Source organism: Pangasianodon hypophthalmus, chromosome 10 (assembly GCF_027358585.1).
Source record: "Pangasianodon hypophthalmus isolate fPanHyp1 chromosome 10, fPanHyp1.pri, whole genome shotgun sequence".
Classification (NCBI taxonomy): Eukaryota; Metazoa; Chordata; class Actinopteri; order Siluriformes; family Pangasiidae; genus Pangasianodon; species Pangasianodon hypophthalmus.
The window spans coordinates 25929961-25955710 of record NC_069719.1 but is presented as its reverse complement, the minus strand read 5'-3'; the positions used below and the strand labels follow the sequence as shown (position 1 = coordinate 25955710).

Sequence of the window (25750 nt, the reverse complement as noted above, 5' to 3'; positions counted from 1 at the left end):
ACCACACAAGCACAAGCACAAGCACACCACACAAGCACTCTGTTTTTGGTACAGATTTTAATGCCATTACAATTACAATTACAATTACAATTGGGCCAATTTTGGACTTACAATACACTTACTGTCGCTAAAATTACACCTAATATATGTGTAAACCTTTCCTTATTTGTCCCCAAATCCTCTGCTATCTGGGTAATTTCTTTAATAACATCTGGAACTGCAATCTGGTAATCTATATGCTGGAGCTGTATGTCTTGGAAACCATTAAATCCTGACTGAAAAATGTTTACTGGAAACCATTAGCCCACATATTGTTCTAACGTGAGCCTCATTTACTTATCTTTTAGTAAAGTCATGTGTAAATGTTTTTCAGCCAAACCAAACAAAAAAAAATTCCTGCCAGATTTACAAACGTTTCAGTAACGCTGATTTTCTTTGTACTCGTGTGCGTATGTTGATGAATGCCAATCATACGTAAATTACCACGCACATTCAAGGCAAAGCTAATTTATGTTTCGTGACGCCCACAAAACTCCATAAAAGGCAAAGCTCATACAGAGCTAAAATGGCAAAATGACAACTAAACGGTGAAAGAGCGCCTCCTAAATGTGGAATGTGTTAATCTTCCATGAATGCAGCTCAGCCATTTTAGCACTTCAGCTACCGTAGACACACACTTCCTCTTCCTTTATTTATGGGCAACCGTTACTTTTGTCCTAATATTTTTTAATTAACTGGATTTTTTTTAATGAATACAACATTTCTTGTGTAAATGCTCATTCGAACAATTTATGAAATTTTTTTCATAACCAGCTTGATAATAACAGCGTAGGTTTTCATTAAACCTTCTCTTACAAATCTGTGCATTGCTCGTTACACGACAGGACCTCATTATGCTCCTCCACTTGTTTTTTGGTGTCTCGGCTTCTGGGTGAACATGTTTTTGTCTGAAACCCACAGGAATACAGTCCAGCCTCATATGGCATGACCGTCTTGTTCCATCTGCTCTATTTCTTCCATTTCCTCTGCTTTTTGGTTTCGGTGTTCTTGGTGAAACTTTCTGTTTTGAAAAGCTTTTCTGAGATGTTTCTTTTCTGGATGGCACATTTGCAGCCCAGTGGTGTGGATTTCCACTAGAGGGTAAAAAATAAAACAAAGAAACCATATATGAAGATATGTACACATCCTACACTATTAATTTTGTGTTAAAAAAATCATAATGCATAATAATGATTGTTATAAAGTGTTGTGTATTTTCATAACCAATTATAACAATATATGTGTATATTTTGCCTCATGCTAATAACGTGATATGAATGTGTTATAGTTCATTATGGCCATCATAAAAATTGCAAATTAGCATATTTGTAATGATTTAATGCTTCATTTTCATATTGTATCAATGTTTTATTGATGAAACTTCCATTATTATATGGGTAAAGCAAGAAAACATGCTTATTAGCATGTGTTACCTGGCTCTTAATATTTAAAGCTGAATAATAAGCCATGACTGTTAATTCTACCCATCACTCCAGCCATAAACATTTGTTTTTAATAGTATTGATGATTTTGAAATGCACAGAAAGAGTCATGCATAGATGTAGGACACCCATAAAAGGGTGGGAGAACACCCATAAAAGGTGTAGACATGTGCAGCATGGTCATTCTCCCCAGAGATTTTAGCTAATAGAGGGACGGTATTTATAGAAGGTCTTTTCAATGCATCCTCTTAATCAGTTACTATCCAACCATACGCCTGGACACCACACACTCCACACAGTGCAAGAGCAACTCTGAACACTACCGAAGGTATGGTCCCATCAATATCCATTCTCTATTGTCAAATGTTTGGGGATTTCAGTGTGTTGCACTAGACAAGGCATCTACACCTAACTAACCTGCTTGCAATAGTAGGCAACTATTTAATTTCATGCACTTTGCTGAAATATTTAGTAGCAACGATTTTATTGTGCTTCTCTTCATAAACAGCAATGTCTACAGACCGATTTGACTGCCATTACTGCAAAGACTCACTGCTTGGAAAAAAATACATCCTAAAAGAAGACACGCAATACTGCACCAAGTGTTATGAGAACCTCTTTGCTAACTGTTGTGAGAGTTGCTCCTTACCAATCGGGTGCAACAACAAGGTGAGAACGGGATTTGCCGTTCTTGTTTCTTATTTCAGCTCTTTATATTTGTGAGCTAGTGCACTAGCAGTTAACTAGATTAACTAACTGCTGTGTGTTAACATTACCTAACACACAATACATTAGTTGTATAGTAACAATTAGCAGTATGAATAAATGTTGTAGTAACAATACTTCTGTAATAGCGTAACGAGAGTATAGTCGATGGAAGGGTGGGGTCAAGGCTAAAGCTGAAGGCTAAACATTCATCAATTTAGTAGCTTCTTATAAACTGAAATAAATAATTTCTGTGCAGGTGCACTGTGAGGTACATAAGACAGCACATTTCCAGTTAATCGCTAATCTTTTGTCTCTACATGGCAGGATCTCTCTTACAAGGATCGCCACTGGCATGAGAACTGTTTCAAGTGCGGAAAATGCAGCCGCTCCTTAGCGGAGAAAGCGTTTGCTGTTAAAGATGACCTTCTCCTCTGCAACGAGTGCTACTCCAACGAGTACTCAGCCAAATGCACTAACTGCAAAAAAACTATCCTGCCAGGTATGACATATAACATATATAAGTTTCCACAACATTAAATGTAACTATAAAAGGATAAAAAGTACGTCATTCTTTAATAAATGAATGATTGTGATTGTCGGCAAATTGTTGTGTTGTAAGAGGAAAAAAACACTTTTAGAAAATAATCAGTTTTATTCCTTGCTTATGAAAATGCCTTATTTATATAGTTCCATATTAAATGACATCATTCACTAAGTACGGACAATTACGTACATATTCAGGAAAATACCTTATCCAATATCTTATCCAAGCATTGCCGCATAGAGGGCATCTCCTGAAGTGGAAACGGACAAACATTTTGGATCCAAGTGGGTTAGAAAATCCTACTGAGTCAGTGGATTTTCAATGTCATGCCCACATTTGCACAGCTCATTAACTGATGCGAAAAAATTTGCAAGCCAAGATAGCACAAAGCTGACTTTACCCTGCAAATTACACTAATAGAGAATGACAATGCAAAGAATCCAATACACACAATTAAACAGATGGTATTGGTGTGAAAGGATAAATTCAATCACAATGCAGTAATCACTCGAGGCATTGTGGATAATGATACTAACTTTACAGAACAGCAGGAAGAGTATCAAAATAAACCAGAGAGCACAAAGAGAGCACAAATACTGCTGATTATAAGAAGCAAGAGTGTCCTATCTGCTGGTAAAAATATCTCTCCTGTTTGTCTTTGCATTAGGCTCGCGGAAAATGGAGCACAAGGGGAACAGCTGGCACGAGACCTGCTTTCTGTGTCAGCGCTGCCAGCAGCCGATAGGAACCAAGTCCTTTATCCCCAAAGATAACAGCTACTTCTGCGTCCCCTGTTTCGAGAAGCAGTTCGCCTATCAGTGCTGCTCCTGCAAGAAAGTGAGTGATGCAACTTTACAGATGCCGAGAGGATGAGGCTTCACTGGAATTAGATTTCAGTGGTTAAAATCAAATTACAAGACATTGTGAGGAGTGCACTTTAGATATTAGATATTCCTGGACACCACTTTCACACATTCTTCTGCTTGACAAATAATTACCTTAAAGTCCTCATTCACAACTCTAAAAAGAAAAGTTACTATTTAACAGATTATAAGCCAAAGTTCCATTGATTTTTCTTGCCTTCCCAGCGCATTCGTCACCCCATTTTGCCCCATAGAGTTATTATTGCGCCTAGGAGTCAAAAGTGGGAACTGCAGCACGCACTAATAGAGACCCATTTGGGCAGGAATCATGCTGCCCCAATGCTCACTCTATGAACATTTGCAGTAGAGGAGGATCAGCAGACAGGACAGTTGATAGCAGGGTTGCCAGGGTAACATTTTTTACACCAAATTGGGCTAGTTTAAAAGTACTACAGTGCCTTGATCTTGTTTTTCTAGCAAATAATTGGAATGAAATCTTATAAATTTCCATAAACAAAGGCAAAGTAAAGTACAGACAGTGCCCATGTCTATTGTAAGATAAGTAAGATTGGGAGAGGGAAAGGAGGATTATGGCGTGGATGATGTCCATACATCAGAAATGCATGTGCACCACCTTGTTTCCAATGCGAAGGCTGACGAAAAGGAGAAAAAAATTGTTTCCATTTTCCAATCCCCTGTTCCAAATTTTTGGGCTAGTTTCAGGTGTTTTGTGTGGTTTTTTGAGATGTAGCTGGGATGGAAATTGTGCTGAAACCTGGCAACCCCGGTTAATGATCTTACCTCGAATACAGTTGAACAAAGGTACATCTAAACGAGCCGCTACACTGTATGTTGGATGACCGTATGATCTCGACTCTCACCTGGGTTATACTAAAATAAACTAGTAGTCTACAGCATAAGTCATGTGATCTATAGTGAGGGTCTTCAATCTTATCCACACAGGGCTGGCATGGCTGCAGACTTTCATTCCCACCAAGTAGCAATCTTAAATCAGGATTGATTCCACTTGTTTAATCAGTTCATCTTGGTCTCCAATCAACTACCAAGTGTGCCTCCTGTTTGGCCAGAATGAAAGTCTGGAGCAACACTGGCCCTTTTGCAGATAAGACTGAAGACCCCTGGTCTATAGCATAAGTCATGTGCTTTATTATCAAATCCAGAAACATGACAGAATCCAAAAATGGTAACAAATGGCTCAGTATTGCAATGGTTAAAAGGGCAAGATGGTGATTCTGTGATGGTGACCTCTGCTGGTGGGGAAGTGGAAGTAATTTATGTCAAGGTAAGTTGTTTTTTTTCTGTTTTCTGAAGGCTATCACTACTGGTGGGGTGACCTACAACGAAAAGCCGTGGCACCGTGAATGTTTCACTTGCATCGGCTGTAAGAAACAGCTGGCAGGGCAACGCTTCACCTCCCGAGAGAACTACCCCTACTGTCTGGAGTGCTTCAGCAACCTGTACGCTAAGAAATGCGTCGGTTGCACCAAACCCATAACTAGTAAGTCTGAAAAATATAGTATGCATGTATGCATAGCCATCTCAGAACGGTTTATAGCTCTACAATTGTATTATTTATAGTAAAATACCTAATATATGTTTATTCTCATCTCTGTTATGAGAAAAAAAAATACAATATTGATGGAAATGGATCCGCAAAGCCCTCTTTATTTTCTATGTTCCATCATTTTTGTGTTTTCTACTTCCCATGATTTCTAGTTCCCATGTTCCTTATGTCCTACCTTCACTAGTCCCTGTGATACCTAGTTCCTGTTTCCTTATTTGTCGTTACCTAATAATTGGTTTTCTTCCCATGATCCCTAGTTTCTACCACCGTTCTTCTCAGGTTCTCTACTTCCTGTATTCCTAGCTCACAAGTTCCTAGACTCCTAGTTCCCACATTTCATGTGTTCATTTATTTCCATGTTTCCCAGGTCCCATGATTCTTCATTCTTTTCTTCTCCATAGTTCCATAGTTCCCAAGTTGTTTCGTGTTACCTCGATCCTGCGTCTCCTAGCAACCTAGTTTCCTAGGACCCATGTTTCATCATTCCTAGTTGCCAAAGTTCTGTTCTGCTCAATATAAATATCATATCAAAAGGATTTTTTTTCCACATTCTTAAGAAAGTAACCCACGAATAAGCATATAAGGGTTTATGTTGGAGAAAGCATTATGGTTAATGATGAGAGCATAGCTGTGTGTGAATTCTGTGAATAAACAGTGTGTTTATGTGTTTTAGGTTTGGCAGGAGCCAAGTATGTCTCGTTTGAGGAGCGTCAGTGGCACAGCGAGTGCTTCACATGCATGCAGTGCTCCGTGTCACTCGTGGGCCGCGGTTTCCTCACACAGCGTGACGACATTCTGTGCACCGACTGCGGACGTGAGAAGTGATGTCGTGAATGGCAAAAAAAAAAACCCAGCTTTTGATCAGTGATGTGTTCTCATATTATTCTTAACACACCTTTGTCTGCATGTCTTCATTATTTGCATAAAGTTGAATTCCATTGCCATTTTAAGCTTTAGAGAGGGTAATTAATTATTACCGGTGTATCTCCAGATATCTCATGTGGGTCATTTTTATGGACTGTGTGAAGTGACCTACAGAAATATCATGTCCTAATTTATGTTTATGTCTTTTATTCATCAACATTGACAAGTCATTTGGAAAAGATACCAAGGTTTCCAAAAATTAGGATTAGCGGAGAGAGAACGTGTTAGCATTCATACCTTTTCTCACAGTTTCTTTTGTGAAAACCAAGCACAGTAGAAATCACCCTTGCTCAATCTACTTCATAAAAATATGCATATAGTATAATGTGATCAATTCTATTACTTCATCATTTGAAGTGAAGTTCTTTAGAAAGATGTTGGATGAGAGATGAAATCAGCATCACCATCAAATCAGTGAGCGAAAAGTCCTCTGAGTCTTATACACATCTCTGAGCTCTTTTAAATTTCCTTAAATGGGAAGTAGAGCTGTTTTTAAATGTAAGCAAAGACAGTAAAATTAATGCATGTTCATATATGGCGAAGCAGAGACAGTAAATTTTTTTTAATGTTTGAGTCAGAGTGGTTATAAAGAGTGACTGCCTCAAAGCTGAACTTTGACCCTGAGCCTAAATAATGTCCGCAAATCAGTTTTAGTTTTAGTTAAAGTTCTAACAGAAATGGCTTAATAGGTTAAAAAACTTTAACGAATAGTGATATTTGATATTATTTGATAGTAAATGGAAACAGAATGTGAAAAATAGTTGACGTGTATGCCATGCACATAGAAATATTCATAGAAGCAGTTTTTTCGCTTGCATTTAGAAGGCACATAGTACTGCTCAGAAGCTTTTGGATATATTTCTACTATTGCATCATACATCACAAGTACAACCACTATGAGTATGTTCTGAAAGATCTGCGCAGTAAATAAAAATGCTTACTTGAATTGTGTGATTTCTTTGACCACTGTCAGAAACATCATTCTGGAGAAAAAAGATAAGCTATCTAAGAGAGGATGTGTTTACTGTATGTGACATTTAGAGTAATATTTAGCACTCGAAAGCAAATTTATTAATACACTGGAGTAAAGAATAAAACAGGATGAAGTGTGTTGTTATTGGCAACCGATCAATGACAGGATGGTGTGATGAGATTATTTTATTCCTCTTGAACCACAGCAAATTGCCAAAGATGTGTTTTTTTTAATTAAAGAATGAAACAACACAGAGTACATTTTTATTAATTTATAGTTAAAATTACATTCTTGCGAAAGAAATATATGAAGTAAGCAAAATGAAGTAATTCCAAGCTTGAAATTAGTCAAACTGTAAAGAATCATGCTTAATATTCTTATATTTCCTTTCTAACAATCTTCTAATGAAAAAATATTAGATAAATGTACATAAATGTCAAGATATTTTGACTTGCTAAGATCTTTTTGCAGGGTAGCTGTCGTGACACAAAGATGACAAGTAGATATGTGCAGTGATAGATAGATATTAAGATATATGTTTGAATGACAAGAGCGTTCTTTCTTTCTTTTTTTTGTCCCTCCTTTTTGGTGTAAGTGTAGAGATTTTTTTTTTTTTTGAAAAAAAGTAAAATTTGAAGAATATCATAATTAAGTACAGTAACAGAGCACCATAGTAGCTTGATGCATGCCAATGAAAATGAATCCAGCACCCAAATAATAGCTGCTCAGTGCTGGTCATATCCTTTCCACTGATGTACAAGGGTGCCAATATATTATTCTAACCAACAGACAACCGAAAATAAACTATCTTTCACTGACTGAAATCAGTGACATATAAGGACTTTTTGGTTAAACATTATATTATACAGAAGTGCAGCCTGACTTTAAAACCATTTCCTGGAGTTAATGTACACACAGTTGACTTTGGGCAGCGTTCTACTCTGAGAGCGAGTAAAGTGCTGACACTAGCTTCCTCTCAGGATGAGTCACATGGCAGGGTCAAACTACATTCACAGAAGAGTAGGACACTACTGCAGAAGTTTGAGAACTACTTATCAAATCATTCAAGCTGAAACTTTATATTTAGTGTGTTAGAAGGGATACACTGAAGAATTTTTTTTTTACTTCTGATTTCTGCATTTATCGTCTGATTTTTCTCTAAAACAATGCACAATTATGGACATCTTCAGTTCCTCACTAGTGTTTGAAAAGGTGCCAGTTGCTAAAGGCAAAGATAAATCTGTTATTCAGTGTATGGAGTGCTTCTGTGACAACTTCTACGTTGGAAGTAAAGATGGAGTCCTCCAGCATTTCACTACGAGCTCGAAGACTGGGATCGGAGAACGTCAGACACTACGAGAGATAACGAAAAGACAGATGGGCCGAGGTGGAGAAATCCGCCAGCTGAAGGCAGTCCCAGTCCTGAACCACCTTCTTGTGCTTTGGGACAACTCCATCACGGCGTTAAACATGTTTTCCCTGGAGCCCATAGCAGCCCTGAAGAAGATCCACAACGTTTCTTTGTTTCGCCTCGGCGAACCCGCAGCTCACACACAGCAGGTTTTCGTAGAGCTCTTCGTCGCCTCCACAAAACGGAGAGCAGTGAGCATATACAAGGTGTGTGTGGACAGATGGGAGTGTGTAGGGAACATGGCTCTGGCTCAGGATCCTGTGGCTTTGGCTGTGCATGAGACCTGCCTGTGCGTGGCTACAAGTGACAGATACATTCTCCATGATTACCAGACTCAGAGCGCTCTCGAGCTCTTCACACATAACCTGGGAAAGCAAAATGTTCTCGCAAAGGAAAGTGTGAAAGGAGAGTTTCTTCTAAATGGCCCAGGGAACTTGGGTGAGGCTCTGATTTCCCAGTATTCAAAATATAAATGACTAAATTTAAGTGGCCTTATTTAAAAGAAAATGCAGATTATTATTATTATTATTATTATTATTATTATTATTGTTGTTGTTGTTGTTGTTGTTGTAAATGATAATAATAATAATAATAATAATAATAATAATAATAATAATAATGAGTGAAGAAAATGAGAAGAATATTAATGAAACCTGCATCAAATCAAACTGAACCATTATGAATTAATGATATTTAATTAATTAGATGAATATTAAACACAAATTTATTTATTATAAAAAAAATCTAATATATATAATTTTAAAAAATATGAATGAATCTATTTAATTTATAATAAGTAAAATGAATTCTCTTTTCATGATTGTATGTATGTATGTGTGTGCAGGGATGTTTGTGATGAATAGTGGTATATCCCAGCGTCCTCCTGTGCCATGGCCTGATGGAGTGTTGGATGCAGTAGTGCACTTCCCCTATGTGTTGGTGCTGCAGAATAAAGCTCTCCACATCTACAGCATGTTGGACCAGCAGCTAAAACAGACCGTTCTCTTAAATAGCGGCAAATCACTCCTCTCAACCACAGGTTAAACTCTGACCTCTGACCTGATCAGATGATTAGCAACAATATAGTATAATATAATGTAATATAAGAGTTTCTGAAATCTTTCTTGGATGGTTAATGGTTCTAGCTTACTAAAGAGTTATACTATGAACATTTTGTGAAATGGAGACCCTCTAATATCAGACTCAACCTTTAAAGGTTCCACCAGAAGGACAAACCTAAGAACACTTTAAGGTGCTAAATTTAACAGGAAATAATTAAATATTAAGGAATAAAACAGTTGAAAGAGTGCTGGTGTAGGTAAATAATCGAGTGGCATGATGTGGTCTGACACATACACCACAAAGTTTAGATTAATGTGCTCGTTCAAATACATTATCATTTCTATAGTAACAGAACATCCACAGGGACTTGTATGGCAGACACTCCACATAATCTAAGTCTAATAATAAATAAATAAATACGTGTTGTTATTTAACAACAGAGTTTTCTGGAAACATTTATTTAACATTTTAGGAAGGAGTCTCCAGTGTCAGCGCTTTGTAACAGTCTAGTTTCTCTGTAACAGGACACTTTTTTGTATTAACTTTTGAAAAAAAAGGACAGTAATAGAGCAACTGTTTATAGCTGCTATAATGTAAGTGATAACATGAAGTTGTTTTGTGGACATTCCACAACATTAAATGTAACTAAAAACAGATAAAAAAAACAACAAAATCTATCATCTATCTAAACTTTATTGCAGACTTTACACTGACTATCCTTTGATCTGTTTTTCCCCCATAATTTAGTTTTTATTCTTCTAAATCTTCCAAATATCATATAATTCATTTTTACATACTATTATTTGGTTAACATGTCCTTACTTCTAGCAGTTTTTTGTTAAGCTACTGAAAATGAGATTTTCGTTTAAATATGCAATGGTGAAATGTTTCTAAATCCCTTTGTGATTTGTACAGCATGACATCTTTTCATCCTTTGCCTCTTTGTCTGTGTAGACAGCGTGTTTGTAGTCGCCGAGAGGGAGATTCACCGGCTGTCACAGAGTCCACTGGAGGCTCAAATCCGGAAGCTGCTCGGATGTGAGCGAGTGAACGAAGCGCTCACACTGCTGGATGGAGTTCAGTCTCTTCTGCCCGAAGACTCTTATAAGGTAAAAAAAAGTGATGACAGAGCCATGAACAGGGTGGCTTTAATCCTCATCCTCTTAGGATATGTAAGTCAGCTATAATCCACTGCAATGCTCATCTTCCCACATTTTCACCTGATATGACCGCAAAAGGTGTGCAGCTAAAATCTCAAATGACCAAAATCATGCAGAATATACTGTATGGTATGTTTACTGACTGACTGACTGACTAAATAAATAAATAAATAAATTTCCATCCTACAAAATGGTCACCTCGTATGACCCTAGGTGCAAGACCTTACATGACATCATCATCATCATCATCATCATCAGCAAGCAGCTAAAGCGAGGATTACCACAGACAGTCATGTAGAATATATGCTATATTTAATAGCGAACAACGTTATCCAGCTCGGCTTTTTGAGCTGCTTATAAATACTTTCTAGGAAATAGGAAATGCAGAGAATTAAGTCCCACCACGGATATGTCTTAAAGTAACAGAACAAATTTGGATTTCAGGATTACAGGACTTAGTAAATCAGCCTTCGCTTTTTGAAATCTTCTTTGACAACGTGTCACATGGACAAGGGAGCACAACGGTTAAGATCAGGGTAGGTGGCAGCTATAGCAGAATAATCAGTTGCTTAAGGCCCCCGTGTCATTGTTTCAACAAGTAAAAAGAGAGAAAGGATGAATGAATATTAATATTCTTATAGGAACATGGTTGTCAGTCATAAAACAGTCTTATAACCGTCTTTAATTAATGAAGGGATCAGATATACCTGCAGAACAAGTTACATTATTGGGTATATTATATGCCATCTCTAAAGCATAGCATTGCAAAACGGATTGTGAATGTGTTAAGTAAGGAATAAAACACTTGGGTGTGTGCTGTTACAGGACAATAATCAACGTTCGGGTGGTGTGGTGTGACCTGACGTGAAGTGGAGTCACTGTTACCCCCCGAACATTGATTATTTTCCCTTCCCATCACATCCTAAATGTTTTAATCCTCTTATAACACAGAAATTAGCCAACATTAACAATCTTTTACTTATTAAAGAAGTATACATCATACATTTTATCCATTTATAGCCTACTCTTGTATAATGTTGCAGAATGTCCTCAAAGCAAGTTAGTACCTTTTAACATGTATGTTATAGCAGCTATAAACAGTCATTCCTTCACCAGCCTCTTTTTTTTCTCTCTCTCTCTCTCTGTTTCTTGAGGACAAAAAGCCAAAGGAAATGCAGTTTAATATGTTAGCGAGAAACTGCAATGTGCTCTGAACTGAAGACTTTCCCATGTCTGAGAAATTAAAGTTACAGCTTCCATTCATCCGCTCATTAATGAAAGCCATCCATTCATTTTTGAAAGATATCTATACACTCTTTACTTGCCTGATGCAATATTGGTTGAAAGCTAGCTAGCTAGCCTTTCTGTTGCTTCTTTAAGCTAGCTAGCTACAGCACAATGCTAAATATGCCAGATTTGAAAGCTAATTTGACACACTTTACATTAATTTACACTGTATATGTGTAAGTTAATGTCTTAAACCACAAAGCATCCAATCAGCATCAATCACTGCTAACTTAAGGCTAGCTAGAAGTCAAGCTAGGCCTGAGCTATGGCCTGTGTGCTCTGGCTAAGAGACTAATGTATTAGCCACAGTTACTCTGTGTCATTTCGTTTTTCTGCAGTGTTTTAGATTAGCTGCCTCAGCAATAGCTTTCAGATAAACTTAAATTCTTTAAATCTTGTCTGTAATTTTTTTCCAAGATATAAATTAACTTATGAACTGACTGCATCAAAAGAGATGCATATTTGTTCACAACATGTAAGTGTAGCATTTTTTCCTGATATTGCTGACAATAATCCATAATTACTCCTGTCTTTTTCTGGCTCTCTCAGTGACCTGCAAAATATAATCTAGAGCAAGCCTCGATGAAGGTTCTGTGCTAGAAGGTTCAATTCACATCCCAGCAATGCTCGACCTTATTGGAATTGATTCTGACTCAGAATCTGGCAGGCATGGACTTGTTTGAGTCCAAGCGCAAGGTTTTATTGAATGGCATTGAATGGCAAATCCAAATTGGAAAACCAAAACTCAATGTATCAGGCAATTAGCAGACAGAGTTAACTAGGCTAACTCAATAAATGAAACATACCAGGTAAATAGAAATATCTGTTCACAAACAAAATGCGCAGTAACGTAATATTTTGTGCGAGATGTCACAAAGATGCCCTGAACATCCAGGCTATTTATGGGAAGTCTGAGAGAACAAGAACGAGGTAAAAGATCATGTGATGTGTTTGTGGTTAGTTGTTTGGCTGAATATTCTGAAAAATAATAGCAGTTGGTAGCTATTGTGTAATTAAGGAGGCATGAAAATGATGTTGTGTGACATTTTTGGTAACTGCTGTCCCCAAATTTGAGGGTCATATTGACACCAAGGGAGAAGCAATTATGCAACTTGATTATATTACTACAGTAGTGAACTACAGAAACATGAGCACTTAGAATAATGTGTAAAAATCTACAGTATAGTGCACATACATTTAATTTACACATGGAATGTGCAAACGTCCATTTGTAGTCTGCAAACATTTTGAAATGTCCATTTTAAAAATGAATGAAAGTTCAGTCTTCTAAGAAAATTTTTAAAAAGTCCCTAGTTTGAACACTGGATGTCGCTATCACATAAAACTGAATTAAAAAATGGACCAGCTTACGATCTTTCCATTCTTACAGTGTTAATGACTTTACTTCCATAGACCACCATTAATTTGATCAAGCTTTTAGGTAGACATTTCAGCACCAAAGAAATGGAAAAAACTGAAAATAATAAAAATCTTTGCTAAGTTAACATGTCATGGAGCAAGTTTTTATAAAAGAGAAATATTTCTGAAAGTGAAATCTGTAAAAATGTTATTTACTCAGCACTGTACATGTGTATAATAGGAAGTGCTTAAATGTACACATTTGGTCAGTTAAATTAAAAAGCAGTGTAATGGTGGCAATCAAGCAGCCTTATTATTTATTAGATTTTTTTCTTCATTTTAATCATTACAGATGTCCCAGTTTCCTCCCAGTTTGTGTAAACATGAGCCCTAAATCTGATGCATGCCTCCTTTCCAATACTTAATTATACAACCTTTTTTTAATTACATAAATGTTAAGTCTAATACAGAGAGATAACTTGAAATATTTAAATAATTAACTCAGATAATTAAATAATGAAATGTCAGAATATACTGTTTAATTTTCTTTCTAATATTTTACTTGTAGCATCTGCGTAGGTGTATTGTTTGTACCTCCGGATGGATTCATTTCTACAGAGAAGCTTTTCTCGATGCCAAAGAACTTTTCATGTAATATTGCTTTTCCCCCCCAATGATTATTTTCAGAGTTTGTAATTCATAATTTCTAAATTACTCTTAAACACGTTGCATTGTTTTTCTCAGTAAAGGTGACTTGGACCCAAGAGAACTCATTAGCCTTTACCCAGGCATGACTCTCATCAGTGAAGACTTTAAATCTCAGCCTCCTACCGTGAGCAATGCCAAAGACTTGAGGAAGCTAAATAATGAAGCCCAGCCAGAGTTTCATAAGTATCTGAGCTTCCTCTGCCTTTATTTAAGAGAGATCCGCAGGACTGATCTGGGCCAAATCTTCCTTCAGGACATCGATACTACCCTGCTTAAAGTGTACTTACGGCTTGGGTATTATGATAACCTGAACCAACTTGTGTCTTCTCGTAATGATTGTGTGCTGGATGTATGCGTGCCAGATCTGGAGCAGTATAAGAGGTCAGAATCTGAAAACGTTTCACTGGGTATAGCATCTCAGGACTAAACAAGTCTAATTAAGCGCCAGTGTGTTTTTGTGTTTCAGATTTTTCACAATCGGACTGCTCTATCAAAGCCATGGTCAACATTTCAATGCAATTCAGGTCTGTTGTTCAATAATCTGATGATTCTTAATACTGCCTTTTTGGAGTCCTAAAGAATATTTTGTATGGGTATCTCCTACCTGTGTAATTGTATTTGTATTAGCAAGGGTACACAGTGTACACCTTTTTTTGCACCCTTGCTAATATGAACATGCTTTGCAGAGGTGCGGTTTTGATTGTGAATTAGCAAGGAATGAGACGTAACTATGGCTGATTACACAGCATTCAGTATCTATTTCACAAATGATCTGAAACTACTATGTGATAATAGGTAACTTACTACTATTATTTATTAGCTAGCTAAGAACATGCAATCTCACCTTATCTAGCTCCACATCCTTACTGTTATGCTAGCTAGACCGAACATTTTGAACAAACAGCAAAATTTAACTGGAGAATTGAGGAAGAACAATGGTATACCCTTATTTCTTGACACCAGACAAAGAATAGTGCAGTGGGGGTTGGGCTAGAATAGTAGGGGTGGACCTGGCATGTGGGAAAGAGTGTAGTGGAGAAGAGTGGACCAGAGTAGGGGGGAATGGTGGGGCAGGGCAGTGGGGAAGAGTGGACCAGAGTAAGGGGGAATGGTGGGGCAGGGCAGTGGGGAAGTGTGGACCAGAGTAGGGGGGAATGGTGGGGCAGGGCAGTGGGGAAGAGTGGACCAGGATAACAGGGAAGGGGGGAACCAGGGAAGTGGGGAATGGTGAAGCAAGGCAGTGGGGAAGGTGTAACCAAAGCAGTAGGAAAATGCGGACCAGAGCAGTGGGCAAGGGTTGAACAGGGCAGTCGGCATGGGGTACAGGACCATGCAGAAGAGTGGACAAGGGTGGTGGGAAGAGGTGGGCCAGGGCAGTGGGGAGGGGTGACCATGGCAGTGGGCATGGTTGGGCCAGGGCAGTGAGGTAAGGTGGACCAGGGTAGTAAGGAAAGTTGCACTAGGGCAGTGGAAGGGGGTGGACCAAGGCAGAGCAGAGGGGTGGGCCAGGTCAGTGGTTGCATCAGCACAATGGTGTAGTGTTGAAGAGTGGATTAGGGTAGTGAAGGGGTGGACCAGGGCATTGAGGAAGAGTGGACCAGGGAAGTGGGGGTGGGCCAAGGTAGTGTGGAAGAGTAGATCAGGGCAGTGAGGGGATGGACCAGGGCAGTAGAGGAGTGGCATTTGCATAATTTACCTATAACAATGACTGGCACTGATACTACTATATCATACTAAATATAATGCAGAATATACTGAAACAAATAAAAAATAAGCCTGCCATTTTGCCAGACCTGGGTGTGGATGGTGGATGAGAGTGTGGACTCCTCCGAGCCAAATGTTCTGCTGCACATTGTAAAAACTCTCTCTCGGTTGAAAGAGAAATCTATCATCATGAAGTTTATAGACTGGGCTCTTCAAAAAGACCAAAAGGAAAGTATATTCTAACACACACAAACACATATATACAAGTTGCAATGCTGAGGGCAGTTTTAATCTGAGGTTGACTTTCATGTGCAGGCTTGACGCAAGAGAAGGATTTATATATATATATATATATATATATATATATATAAATAAGCAGTACTATAAAATTGCTGTGAAATTTTGTTAGTATAAACAAGATAAAGCACTTGTGTTGAGAATAATATTTTTATTTCTGTTTTTAATATACAGGTTGGCGTATTAATCTTTACTCAGAGAGATCCAGGAGACCAAAACACATTTGAACCACAAGAAGTGCTTTCCATTTTAACAAACTACCCAGTTGCTTTAGTTTCCTATTTGGAATTTTTGGTCAATGAACAGCAAAGTCAGGTTTGTGCATTATCTCATACACAAACTGTGAGACACATGAAGTAATACTGTGAATAGAAATTTAATGCTGCCTCAATTATTTGCATTTTTTGGGTGTGCGACGATATATTGTACTCCAATATAGATAATGACTTACCAAAAATTTGTATTAACACTACTTCTACACATATGCTACCTAAGGAATAAAACACTTAGTGGCATGCTGTTATAAGAAAATATCAACAACAGGTTGTTTTGATGCACCCTGATGCAAAATGGAATTGCTTTTACCACCCCGAAGTTGATTATTTTTTCTATAACATCATGCCTCAGAGTGGTTTATTCCTCTTATACCACAGCTGTTTGTCAATGAGTACATTCTTCTATTTATTAACGAATGCAGTGTCATGTCACATGGCAGAAAACTTAAAGTTACAGTTTTACCTCTGACTGTTACAAAGACACACAAAATAACAAAGAAAAACAAAAATAATAGCCTATTATTAGGCTTAGATTATGTATTACAATAAGTTTGCAGTAATATAAACCTGGGATTTGTCTCGAAGACGACCTACTGTCCAAGCTGCTGTTTTAGAAAATTAATCAACACCTTATGACCAATCAGAATCTATAATTCAACAGTGCTGTGGTATAAAATATTGTAGTGCTGCTTTTCTAAATAACATAGTGCTACTTTTTTTTACATAAGTGCAAATCAGCGAAAACTTTTACTACATTGTTTTGATAAAAACTGAAGGCTGTGCACAATCTTAACAATTCTTAATACCATGATGTAGCAGAAATTGTGAAGCTGAAGTGTGGTTATCACACCCTCATGTAATCATGTAAAGAATGTGCCTTTGTTTTCACTTAAGCTGTGATAGTTTCGAGCTACAGAAGGAGTTTTACACAATTATTTCTGTGCTTTGCGTGATTTCATTTAATTACACATTCAACAAACTTCCAAAGCAAAGATAAAGCCTCTCACATTATGGATTGTTACAGATTGTGTGTTACGGCAATATCTTTAATCTTACACCCAGCTGATGTGGAACATTCCTTTTCAAACAGGAAATATATCATCTAAGCACTTTGTAAAAAAAAAAAAATACACATTTTAATCTAGATTTGAAACATTATTTTTCATCTTGATTTTGTTGATTGTAGTCTTGAAGTCTAATTTCATACAATGTAATGAACTGGAGGAAGAAAACTTTGCCATTCCATATTAGACAAACAAACGTCCTGTAAATAATTATTAAATTATTAAAATATCAAGTTAATTTAACATTTTCATGCAGTTAAATAATTCCTTAAATCTTTGAACTGCTGCTAGAGTGTTACATGACAGTATTATTATTATTATTATTATTATTATTATTTCATGTTTCCTACTACAGCACATTAAGGAGCATTATTATTATTATTATTATTATTATTATTATTATTATTATTATTATTATTAATGATAATAATAATAATAATAATAATAATAACTCAATGTGCTGTAGTGTTAAAATTAAATGATTAAAAGCAATTTAGTAGAATATATAAATAAATTTAAATATAAAATTAAAAAAGAATAAAATAAATAAAATGAAATATTTTGAATAAAATAATTCAGAGATTTTAAAAATAATTAAATAAAAGTTAAATAAACTCTAGATGCCCCTGACCCAATACCCAGTATCCATATTGAGGTGATACCAGCAAAAAATGGTGGATCAGATATCGAAGAAAAAAAATATTGGCTCTTCTAACAATTGACAAAGATTGGAGTTGGATTTTATACTATTATTATATTTATTATATTTATTACATTTAAGTTGTGAGTGATTTTTTTTGTATGAATTTAACAGCTTACTAGATTTTAAAGAAAACAATAATGGATGGATATTGATATTGGCTGATACTTAAAGTTTCAGTATCGTTATCAGTATCCGAAAAGAAAAAGTGGTATTGTTCCATCCCTACAATGAACCTATGAATGCCAAAACAGAAGAAATACTTTCAATTAAATGCTGAAAATATGTTTTCAAATGCTTTTTAGCGAGTGTACGAAGCTTGACTGTATAATACAAAGTGGTATCATGTTCAAAATTGGCCTCTTTGATTTTTACAAAGACTATTTCTCTATACTTGTCTTTCTTTTTCAAAATGTAAAGTAAGCACATATTATTGCATGGTACAGCTGAAGAACTTCTCTTTGCGTAGATGGAGAAACACCACACCCTGCTGGCCAACACATACGCCACTCAGATCCTCCACACTGACCGAGAGATGCAGAATAATGATACACACATGGAGGAAATGAGGCAAAAACTGCAGCAGTTTCTGTGGCAATCCTCCATCTATGATGCTGATGCTGTATATGGTAAACAGACACCTCGAATGAACTCACCTCTGCTACACGAATGCTGAAGAAAGTCTGCTGTTCTGTTCATTATTTAGCAAGGGATGTCTCATTGAGCCAGACCATCTCTTTATATTTAAATTGTAAACGTATTTAAATGTAATTACCGATAATATACAAACAAAAATGAATAAAACACTTGGTGCATGCTGTTCTAGGAAAATAATCAGTGATGGGTTGGTGTGATGTGGCCCGATTAGAAATGGAGTGACTGTTACCACCCCAAGGTAGATTATTTTTCAGTAATGTCCAGAAGTGTTTTATTCCTCTTATACCACGGCTTTAAAGAACGAGTCAGTCAGTATGTTTTCCACCGCAGGAAAGTCTTCAGGACTGAGGACTTTCTGGTATCTTGGTAATATCACAAGCTGTGTTTTCTGTCCTACTAACATCAACAAAGATTAAAAAAAAGAGAAGCTGGTGAGGGAACAACTATTTACAGCTGCTATAATGTAAGTAAGAACAGGAACTAATGTCTCACAGACATTCCACAACATTAAACATAACTATAATTGATTAAAAAGCATGACATTTTGTTAATAATGAATTTTTAAAAATTCAATTGTGGCCCAAATGCTGTGGTATAAGAGGAATAAAACACTTCTGGACATGCTGTTATAGGAAAAGAAACAACTTTATGGTGGTAAGAGTAACTTTGCTTTGCGTCAGGCTGCACCACACTACCCCATTGTTGATTATTTTCCATATAATAGTATGCCATAAAGTATTTTATTCCTTACTTAATCAACACCTTTTGATCAATCATATTTAAGAATTCAACAACGCTAAACTAAAATAAATAGATTTTTTTTCTATGAAAAAAAAGTTTTTAGTAGAGCTCTGCTCCTAAAAAGGTAAAATGAGTCATCTAGAACTGGAACATAAAAGCTGAAAGCACATCCCTCTCCTTGCAGCTATTTACAATAAGTTATGCCTTGATGTATTAACACTGCAGCCAAAATACAGTCATCCGCTCTCCATGTTGAGAAAGCCATCCTGCTGGGGAGAGTCGGGGAACACAGAAAGGCCCTGCGGCTTCTCGTCGATGAAGAAAGAGATGAAAAAGCTGCAGAAGTCTACTGCTGGAGGACCTCTGCTGGACGAGACAGGGAATTCACGCAGCAGCTCTTCAGCTGGCTGCTCCAGTCTTACCTCGAGTCCAGGCCTCACGTGTCTGCGGCGGTGGATCTCCTGAACCAAAACGCCGTGGCTTTTAATCTGCTCAGGGTGCTGGAAGTGCTTCCTGGCTCCTGGTCCCTGCAGCTGGTGATGCGTTTCCTGTGCGAGTCACTGAGAGCGACGACGCACGACAGGAGGATGAGAGGCCTGGAGAAGAGCCTGGCCAGGATGGACAACCTCAGACAGAGACACGCCTGGGTGAGGAGAACATTAGTCCTCATTTTCTGCTCTCTATTTAGTAAGAGATGTGACACTGATTTACAGACAGTCTTTATAATTATCTCATAAATTCTGCACCTTTTTGCCTTTTATTCCTCTTATACTTCATTAATTTGCCAATGACTATAATTATTTATTAAATAACAACACTGTACTTTTTATCTGTTTATAGTTATGTTTAAAGTTGTGGGACGTCCGGAAAACAAGTTTCTGTTATCGCTTACGTTCACCGTTCCCTCACCAGCCTCATTTCTTTTTTTATCTGTCTTGAAGTAAAAAAAAAAAGAGTTCGTACTGTCACTGAACAAGCACAAAGTCTTTCCCATGTAGGAACACAAAGTTACAGCTGACTGTAGCTCTGACACTGAAGACTCCTTTCATAAAATGCTATATAAGTGACACTTCTATCTATCTATCTATCTATCTATCTACCTATCTATAGAAAGGATGAAATATTAGAAGTGCATTAATATAAACCCGTGATGCTCATTGCAGCCGGAACTACTTTCAGAGGTTTGACTACCCTAATGTGTTCACCTGTGGTGTGTTAAGCCTTGGTCTAGTTTGTCTATTTATGCGCCGTTGGTTCTGTCCCTCGCTATGAAGTCTTATCATGCACCTGTGTGTTTGAATCCAAGCCTTGTTTCCCTAGAGCACTAGTCTTCCTTGTCCCGTGTCTCTCGTTGTACTTCCTGGAATTGCAGAATTGCACATTCAACAGTTAATTATTTATTATAGCAAATCATTTTTATAAATGATTATTGTAGAACAATTTCCATCTGTTCCGCAGTCACCAACATTAATGCTTCTCACCCCTACAGATGGAAGCAACACAAGGAATGGTCAGAATGGACAGAAGCCAGGTGTGTCATTCTTGTCAGAGGCAGTTCATTGGGCCTGAATTTCTGCGCAGGTCTACGGGGGAGCTTCTTCACACACACTGCTACAGCACAAACAACAGCCAATAAACACTTTCAATTGTGTCAATTTTTATCCTTTACTAAATGTATACTGCAAATTTAGCAAAGTTCACCACATGCATATTAATGTGTACTTGGAAAAATAGTACTGTTCTTTTAAGGCTAACAAAAAAGCATTTCATAAGCAATGCATAAATCAGTTATGCTATACTGGAGGATTATGTCAAAGCAAGTATACTGTATTTCTTTGTCTTTATATGGAAGAGAGACGAAGTCCAGCAGCTAGCATTGCTGCCTCACAGCTCCAAAATCCTTGGTTTGATCCTGACCTGAGGTTTGCTCCAGGCTTTCTGTTTTTCTCCTCCCACCTCCCCAAAAACATGCTGATAGGTAAACTGGCTATGCTAAATTACCTCTAGGTGTGAATGAGTGTGTGAATTTGTTTGTCCATAGACTGGCACTCCATTCACACCCAGGGTTCCTGGGATAGGCTCCGGATCTACCGAGAACCTGGCCAGGATAAAGCGGTTACTGAAGATGAATGCGTGAATGAATGAATGACTTTTGTATCAGAAGTTATTATTTTGTCTGTACTAACAGCTCATTCCTGAAGTATTAAGAAGCCTTCTACCTGTCATCTGACCATTTGAGAGCTATAGTTACTGAATTTACTTCTTATTAGAGCATGAAATTTAATTATCTTCAACTGAATTGCTGGTGGTCCGTTCACTTTCAATACTACAACGAAGAATCATTCCAGTACTCTTTTAATTATTTATGAAGCCCATATACAGGCCAAATGAATCATTACAATGCATTTACATAGTAAAACACTATTATGAAGCTTTATGTGTACCTTCTATGTGTACTTTCTCAAAGTATCATGAATGTGCTGTAAGTAAAAATGAATGACTTGCAATATACAGTAAATCGTTGCAAATATTAAAATTCCTTCAAAGCATTATTATTAAAAGCAGTTTGAGGTTGGCACAGTGGTGAAACATCTGACCTGTGGTTGAGCGATCACATATTCGGATCTCTAATAATTCTTTCTCTGACCATTAATCCTAATAATGAAGTGACATGAGCAGGATTACTTATCACTCAATAATCATATATAATTATATGATTACATTCCAATATGGTTACCTAAATAATATGAGGTTCATTGATTTAAAACTGAGTAAAATTTTCGATTTACTTTAGAGGCACCCTGATGTAATGAATTAATGCCAAGCCAATCAGAAACAAATATTTTTCATGGTCATGGTATAAGATACAACAAATACACAGGGGATTATGGGTACCTACACAAGACACACTAATGGGATAACGTTTGATTTTAAACATTTTTAAACCCTTGATTCTTCACCGATAAATATTATTGGTGGTAGATACACATTTTTATTATTTAACCATTACATCCTGTTTGTGGCAAACTGTTCCAAAGCAGTGACACTGGAGACTCCTTCCATGAGTGCTCCTTACAGAAGACATCGCCATATCACCTTCTGACCAAAAGTATCCAGAATTTAAAAATTTGCAAGCCTAAGGCTAGGTTGGTTTGAACTGAGCATAGTAGTGTGAAGGAAACGTTCTGGAGAATACACAATACGGATGATAAACTGATGATTGTGTAGCTCTGGGCTATCTGGTGGTGGTGGCAGGATTTCCCAAGATATTGAATTTCTGGCCATTCTTCTTCAAGATAAAGTTGTACAATCGTTCCTAGGCCTTTTAAACCTATAACACTGTGAGTATCAAATCTGATACGCACATTTGGCATCCTCTCATTTCATTATCTATGCAACAGAAGTTGCTTATAAAGTGTTGTATACTCTTTAGCATGTGTATTTGCTTAATCTGAGAAATACACAGTAGGATTTCATGAATAGTTCATATTACTGATGGGAAAAAGGTTCAGTCTGCTGGATGTGTTCACTCAGATCTTAGATGGAAATGCATTTTTGTGCTCAATTTGATATGTAGCTGGAATAAACATGGAAAAATGAATGGTTAAAAAAAACCTCCTTGGAAAATCGTAAATGGGGGGAAATAACAAACCCATTTTCATTTCTATGTGTTTGTCAGGTGGCAGAGATGGCTGCAGTTGAAAAAAGAAAAAGTGGCTTTATTTAAGAAAAAAAAAATTGTGGTCAAGATAGGCAAGAGATCAGGCGATTAGCAACCAGGATAACCAGATAATAACCAGAAAAACAAAACAGAGAGACAGAAACAGATCAAAAACCAGCAACACTTCACAATGAATGAATGGCCAGGGTCTGTATATATAGGGTGTGTGGGTGAAACCAGGTGTGTATAATCAGTAATCGGGTGTGTATGAACGTGGGTGTGCCTGTTGGGATTCGTAGTCCTTGGTGGCCATGTTTGTAGGCCGAGGTGCATGAGGCTTATAAGGTTAAAATGACATGATCAGTTGTAATTTTTTTAAAAAAAAAGAGAAAAAAGCAAAAAGTGCTACGAAATATATATAAATGTAATACTGTATCTTATATAAGCACACAAGCACCAATAAATAAAAGCCCACTTGCTTCTTACCCTGGCTATACTGTATTCTCAGAGCAAGATTGGTACAAAATTAATGGGCAATATTTGTGAGTATTTGTGTATCGTTTAATGTTTTTATTGTGTTTGCTCGGTTTATATTTCTTATATTTAGATTTCTGGCTTGAGAGCTCACGCCCAGTACAAAATGCAATGTATCATGGGTCAACGTGTGTGGATAAATCTCATCCAAAACCACTCAAACGATCTGAGCCAGACTATACACTAACACACACTAACACACCTTACATGAATAATATCTCAGTTCAGATTGTGTAACTCAATGAAATGGCAAAATAAATCTCCAAATGCCACAAAAATGTCCCCCTAGGTGTGCAGTGATGTGTTACATGGACTGTGGCAATGTTAATGTTCTTTTTCTACAGAGCAATTACAGAAAGCCACATCAGCTACATTCTCTATATTCCGTATAAATCCGTCAAACTCCGCCGTCCAGGAATTTTCCACTGACCATCCGGATTCAAAAATTACACAACAACCCTCGTGTACACAAATATCAATGTAAACTGGCGGTTTTATTCCAACCCTAGTGTTTTGATTTTATTGTGTATCATCCACAGCAGTATATTAAAGGCCTAAATAAACTAAAACACAGTTTATTTTGCCAACTGGAGCGACAGCTGTTCGTTTGTTTACTGTATCCGGTCGGCAACTAAGGCCAATTATAAGCATAGAGGAATTTTTGCTGCTTATCTTTCAGATCCGTGCCATTCAGAGTTTTTTTTTTTTTTTTTCCTGTATCTGGTGTGTGTTTGTATGCAGTGTAAGGCTTCATGCTGATCTAGCTGGGGCCATGTTGATTTCTGAGTGGACGGTTGCTGGGCCTCATTTATCAACATGGATACAAACAAATTGATTCATAAATCATTCAAAGCAGCATTTACACAAGAAAAGTGCTACTCATGACAATCCAGTTAGTTCCTGTACATCATGTACGAACTCCCCTAGCTGCTTACATGTCATATTGTTTTGTCTTCATGTCATGTCCTTTTGTTTACATTGCTTTTGTTTTTGTCCTGTCTCCACCCTTGTCCTGTCATTGTTTGTCTATCCTAATGTGTTCACCTGTTGCGTGTTAAGCCTTGGTCTAGTTTGTCTGTTTATGTGCTGTTGTTTCTGTCTCTCATTGCAAAGTCTTATCATGCACCTGTATGTTTAAGTCCAAGCCTTGTTTCCCTAGATTTCCATGTTCCTTTTCCTGTCTCTCGTTGTACTTCCTGTTTTTGACCCTCGCTTGTTTTCCTATTGTTAACATTGCCTGTGCTACTAACTTCAATTATGATTTTTGGATTGCACCGAATAAATACCACACTGAGTTTACACACTTGTGTAGCACATGTTAGAGAAATCAATTCAAAAGAAATCCATAAATTTAAGACAAATAAAAATGGCGCCAAAAGTAATGGCACCATATAACAGGAGAAATAGGTGGTGTGTGTCTATGATAGACACAATGGCTGAGCTGCATTGGACACTAAACATGTCTTGGCTGATCGACCACACAGGAACACACTGTGTAAATTGTATTTTTTCTAGTCCATCCCTTTGATGTTCTCTTCACCAGGCGTGTCTCTGTCTGAGGTTGTCCATCATGGCCAGCAGGCTCTTCTCCAGGCCTCTCATTGTCCTCTTGTGTATCTTTGCTCTCACTGAGTCACACAGGAAACGCATCACTGGCTGCAGGGACCAGGAGCCAGGAAGCACTTCCAGCACCCTGAGAAAATTAAAAGCCACTGTGTTTTTGTTCAGGAGATCCACCACTGTGCTCACGTGATGCTAACATTTCTTCAGTATTGTTTATATTGTGGCTTCCAGCAATGTTTTCTATATTTATCATCACTGAGAGGAATATTTGGGATTTTAAAGGAAAAATCCACAGTGAACAACTTGCATGTTAATATTTTTAATCAATATGTGATCTTCAGTAGTGCAAGAGATTTATTCTATAAAATTGATGCTTAAATTTTGAGTTAACATTTTTTTTTTTTTTGGTATATTGGTGTATTTTGGTATATTTTCCCTTGGTCTATTTTCACACTGGTTAATGGTTCTCTACATTACCCATAATGCAGT

At 37.2% G+C, this 25750-nt stretch overlaps 2 protein-coding genes across 2 annotated transcripts; both read left to right on the top strand.

Annotated features, from left to right (window-relative positions):
* The first annotated feature begins 1656 nt into the window (after positions 1-1656).
* On the top strand, positions 1657-7240 carry fhl5 (four and a half LIM domains 5). The gene is made up of 6 exons (XM_026926059.3): positions 1657-1809; positions 1990-2150; positions 2514-2688; positions 3401-3570; positions 4929-5115; positions 5855-7240. The coding sequence occupies exons 2-6, from the start codon at positions 1992-1994 to the stop codon at positions 6004-6006; spliced, it is 843 nt and encodes a 280-aa protein (XP_026781860.1). The 5' UTR covers positions 1657-1809; positions 1990-1991; the 3' UTR covers positions 6007-7240.
* Positions 7241-7733: 493 nt separating this feature from the next.
* Positions 7734-21940, top strand: si:ch211-266g18.9 (transforming growth factor-beta receptor-associated protein 1). Its single transcript, XM_053237852.1, has 11 exons — positions 7734-8927; positions 9334-9528; positions 10506-10660; positions 13926-14008; positions 14102-14446; positions 14532-14589; positions 15857-15995; positions 16239-16381; positions 18575-18734; positions 19729-20150; positions 20993-21940. Exons 1-11 carry the CDS (start codon positions 8255-8257, stop codon positions 21137-21139), a joined length of 2520 nt encoding a protein of 839 aa, XP_053093827.1. The 5' UTR covers positions 7734-8254; the 3' UTR covers positions 21140-21940.
* The last annotated feature ends 3810 nt before the right edge of the window (positions 21941-25750 follow it).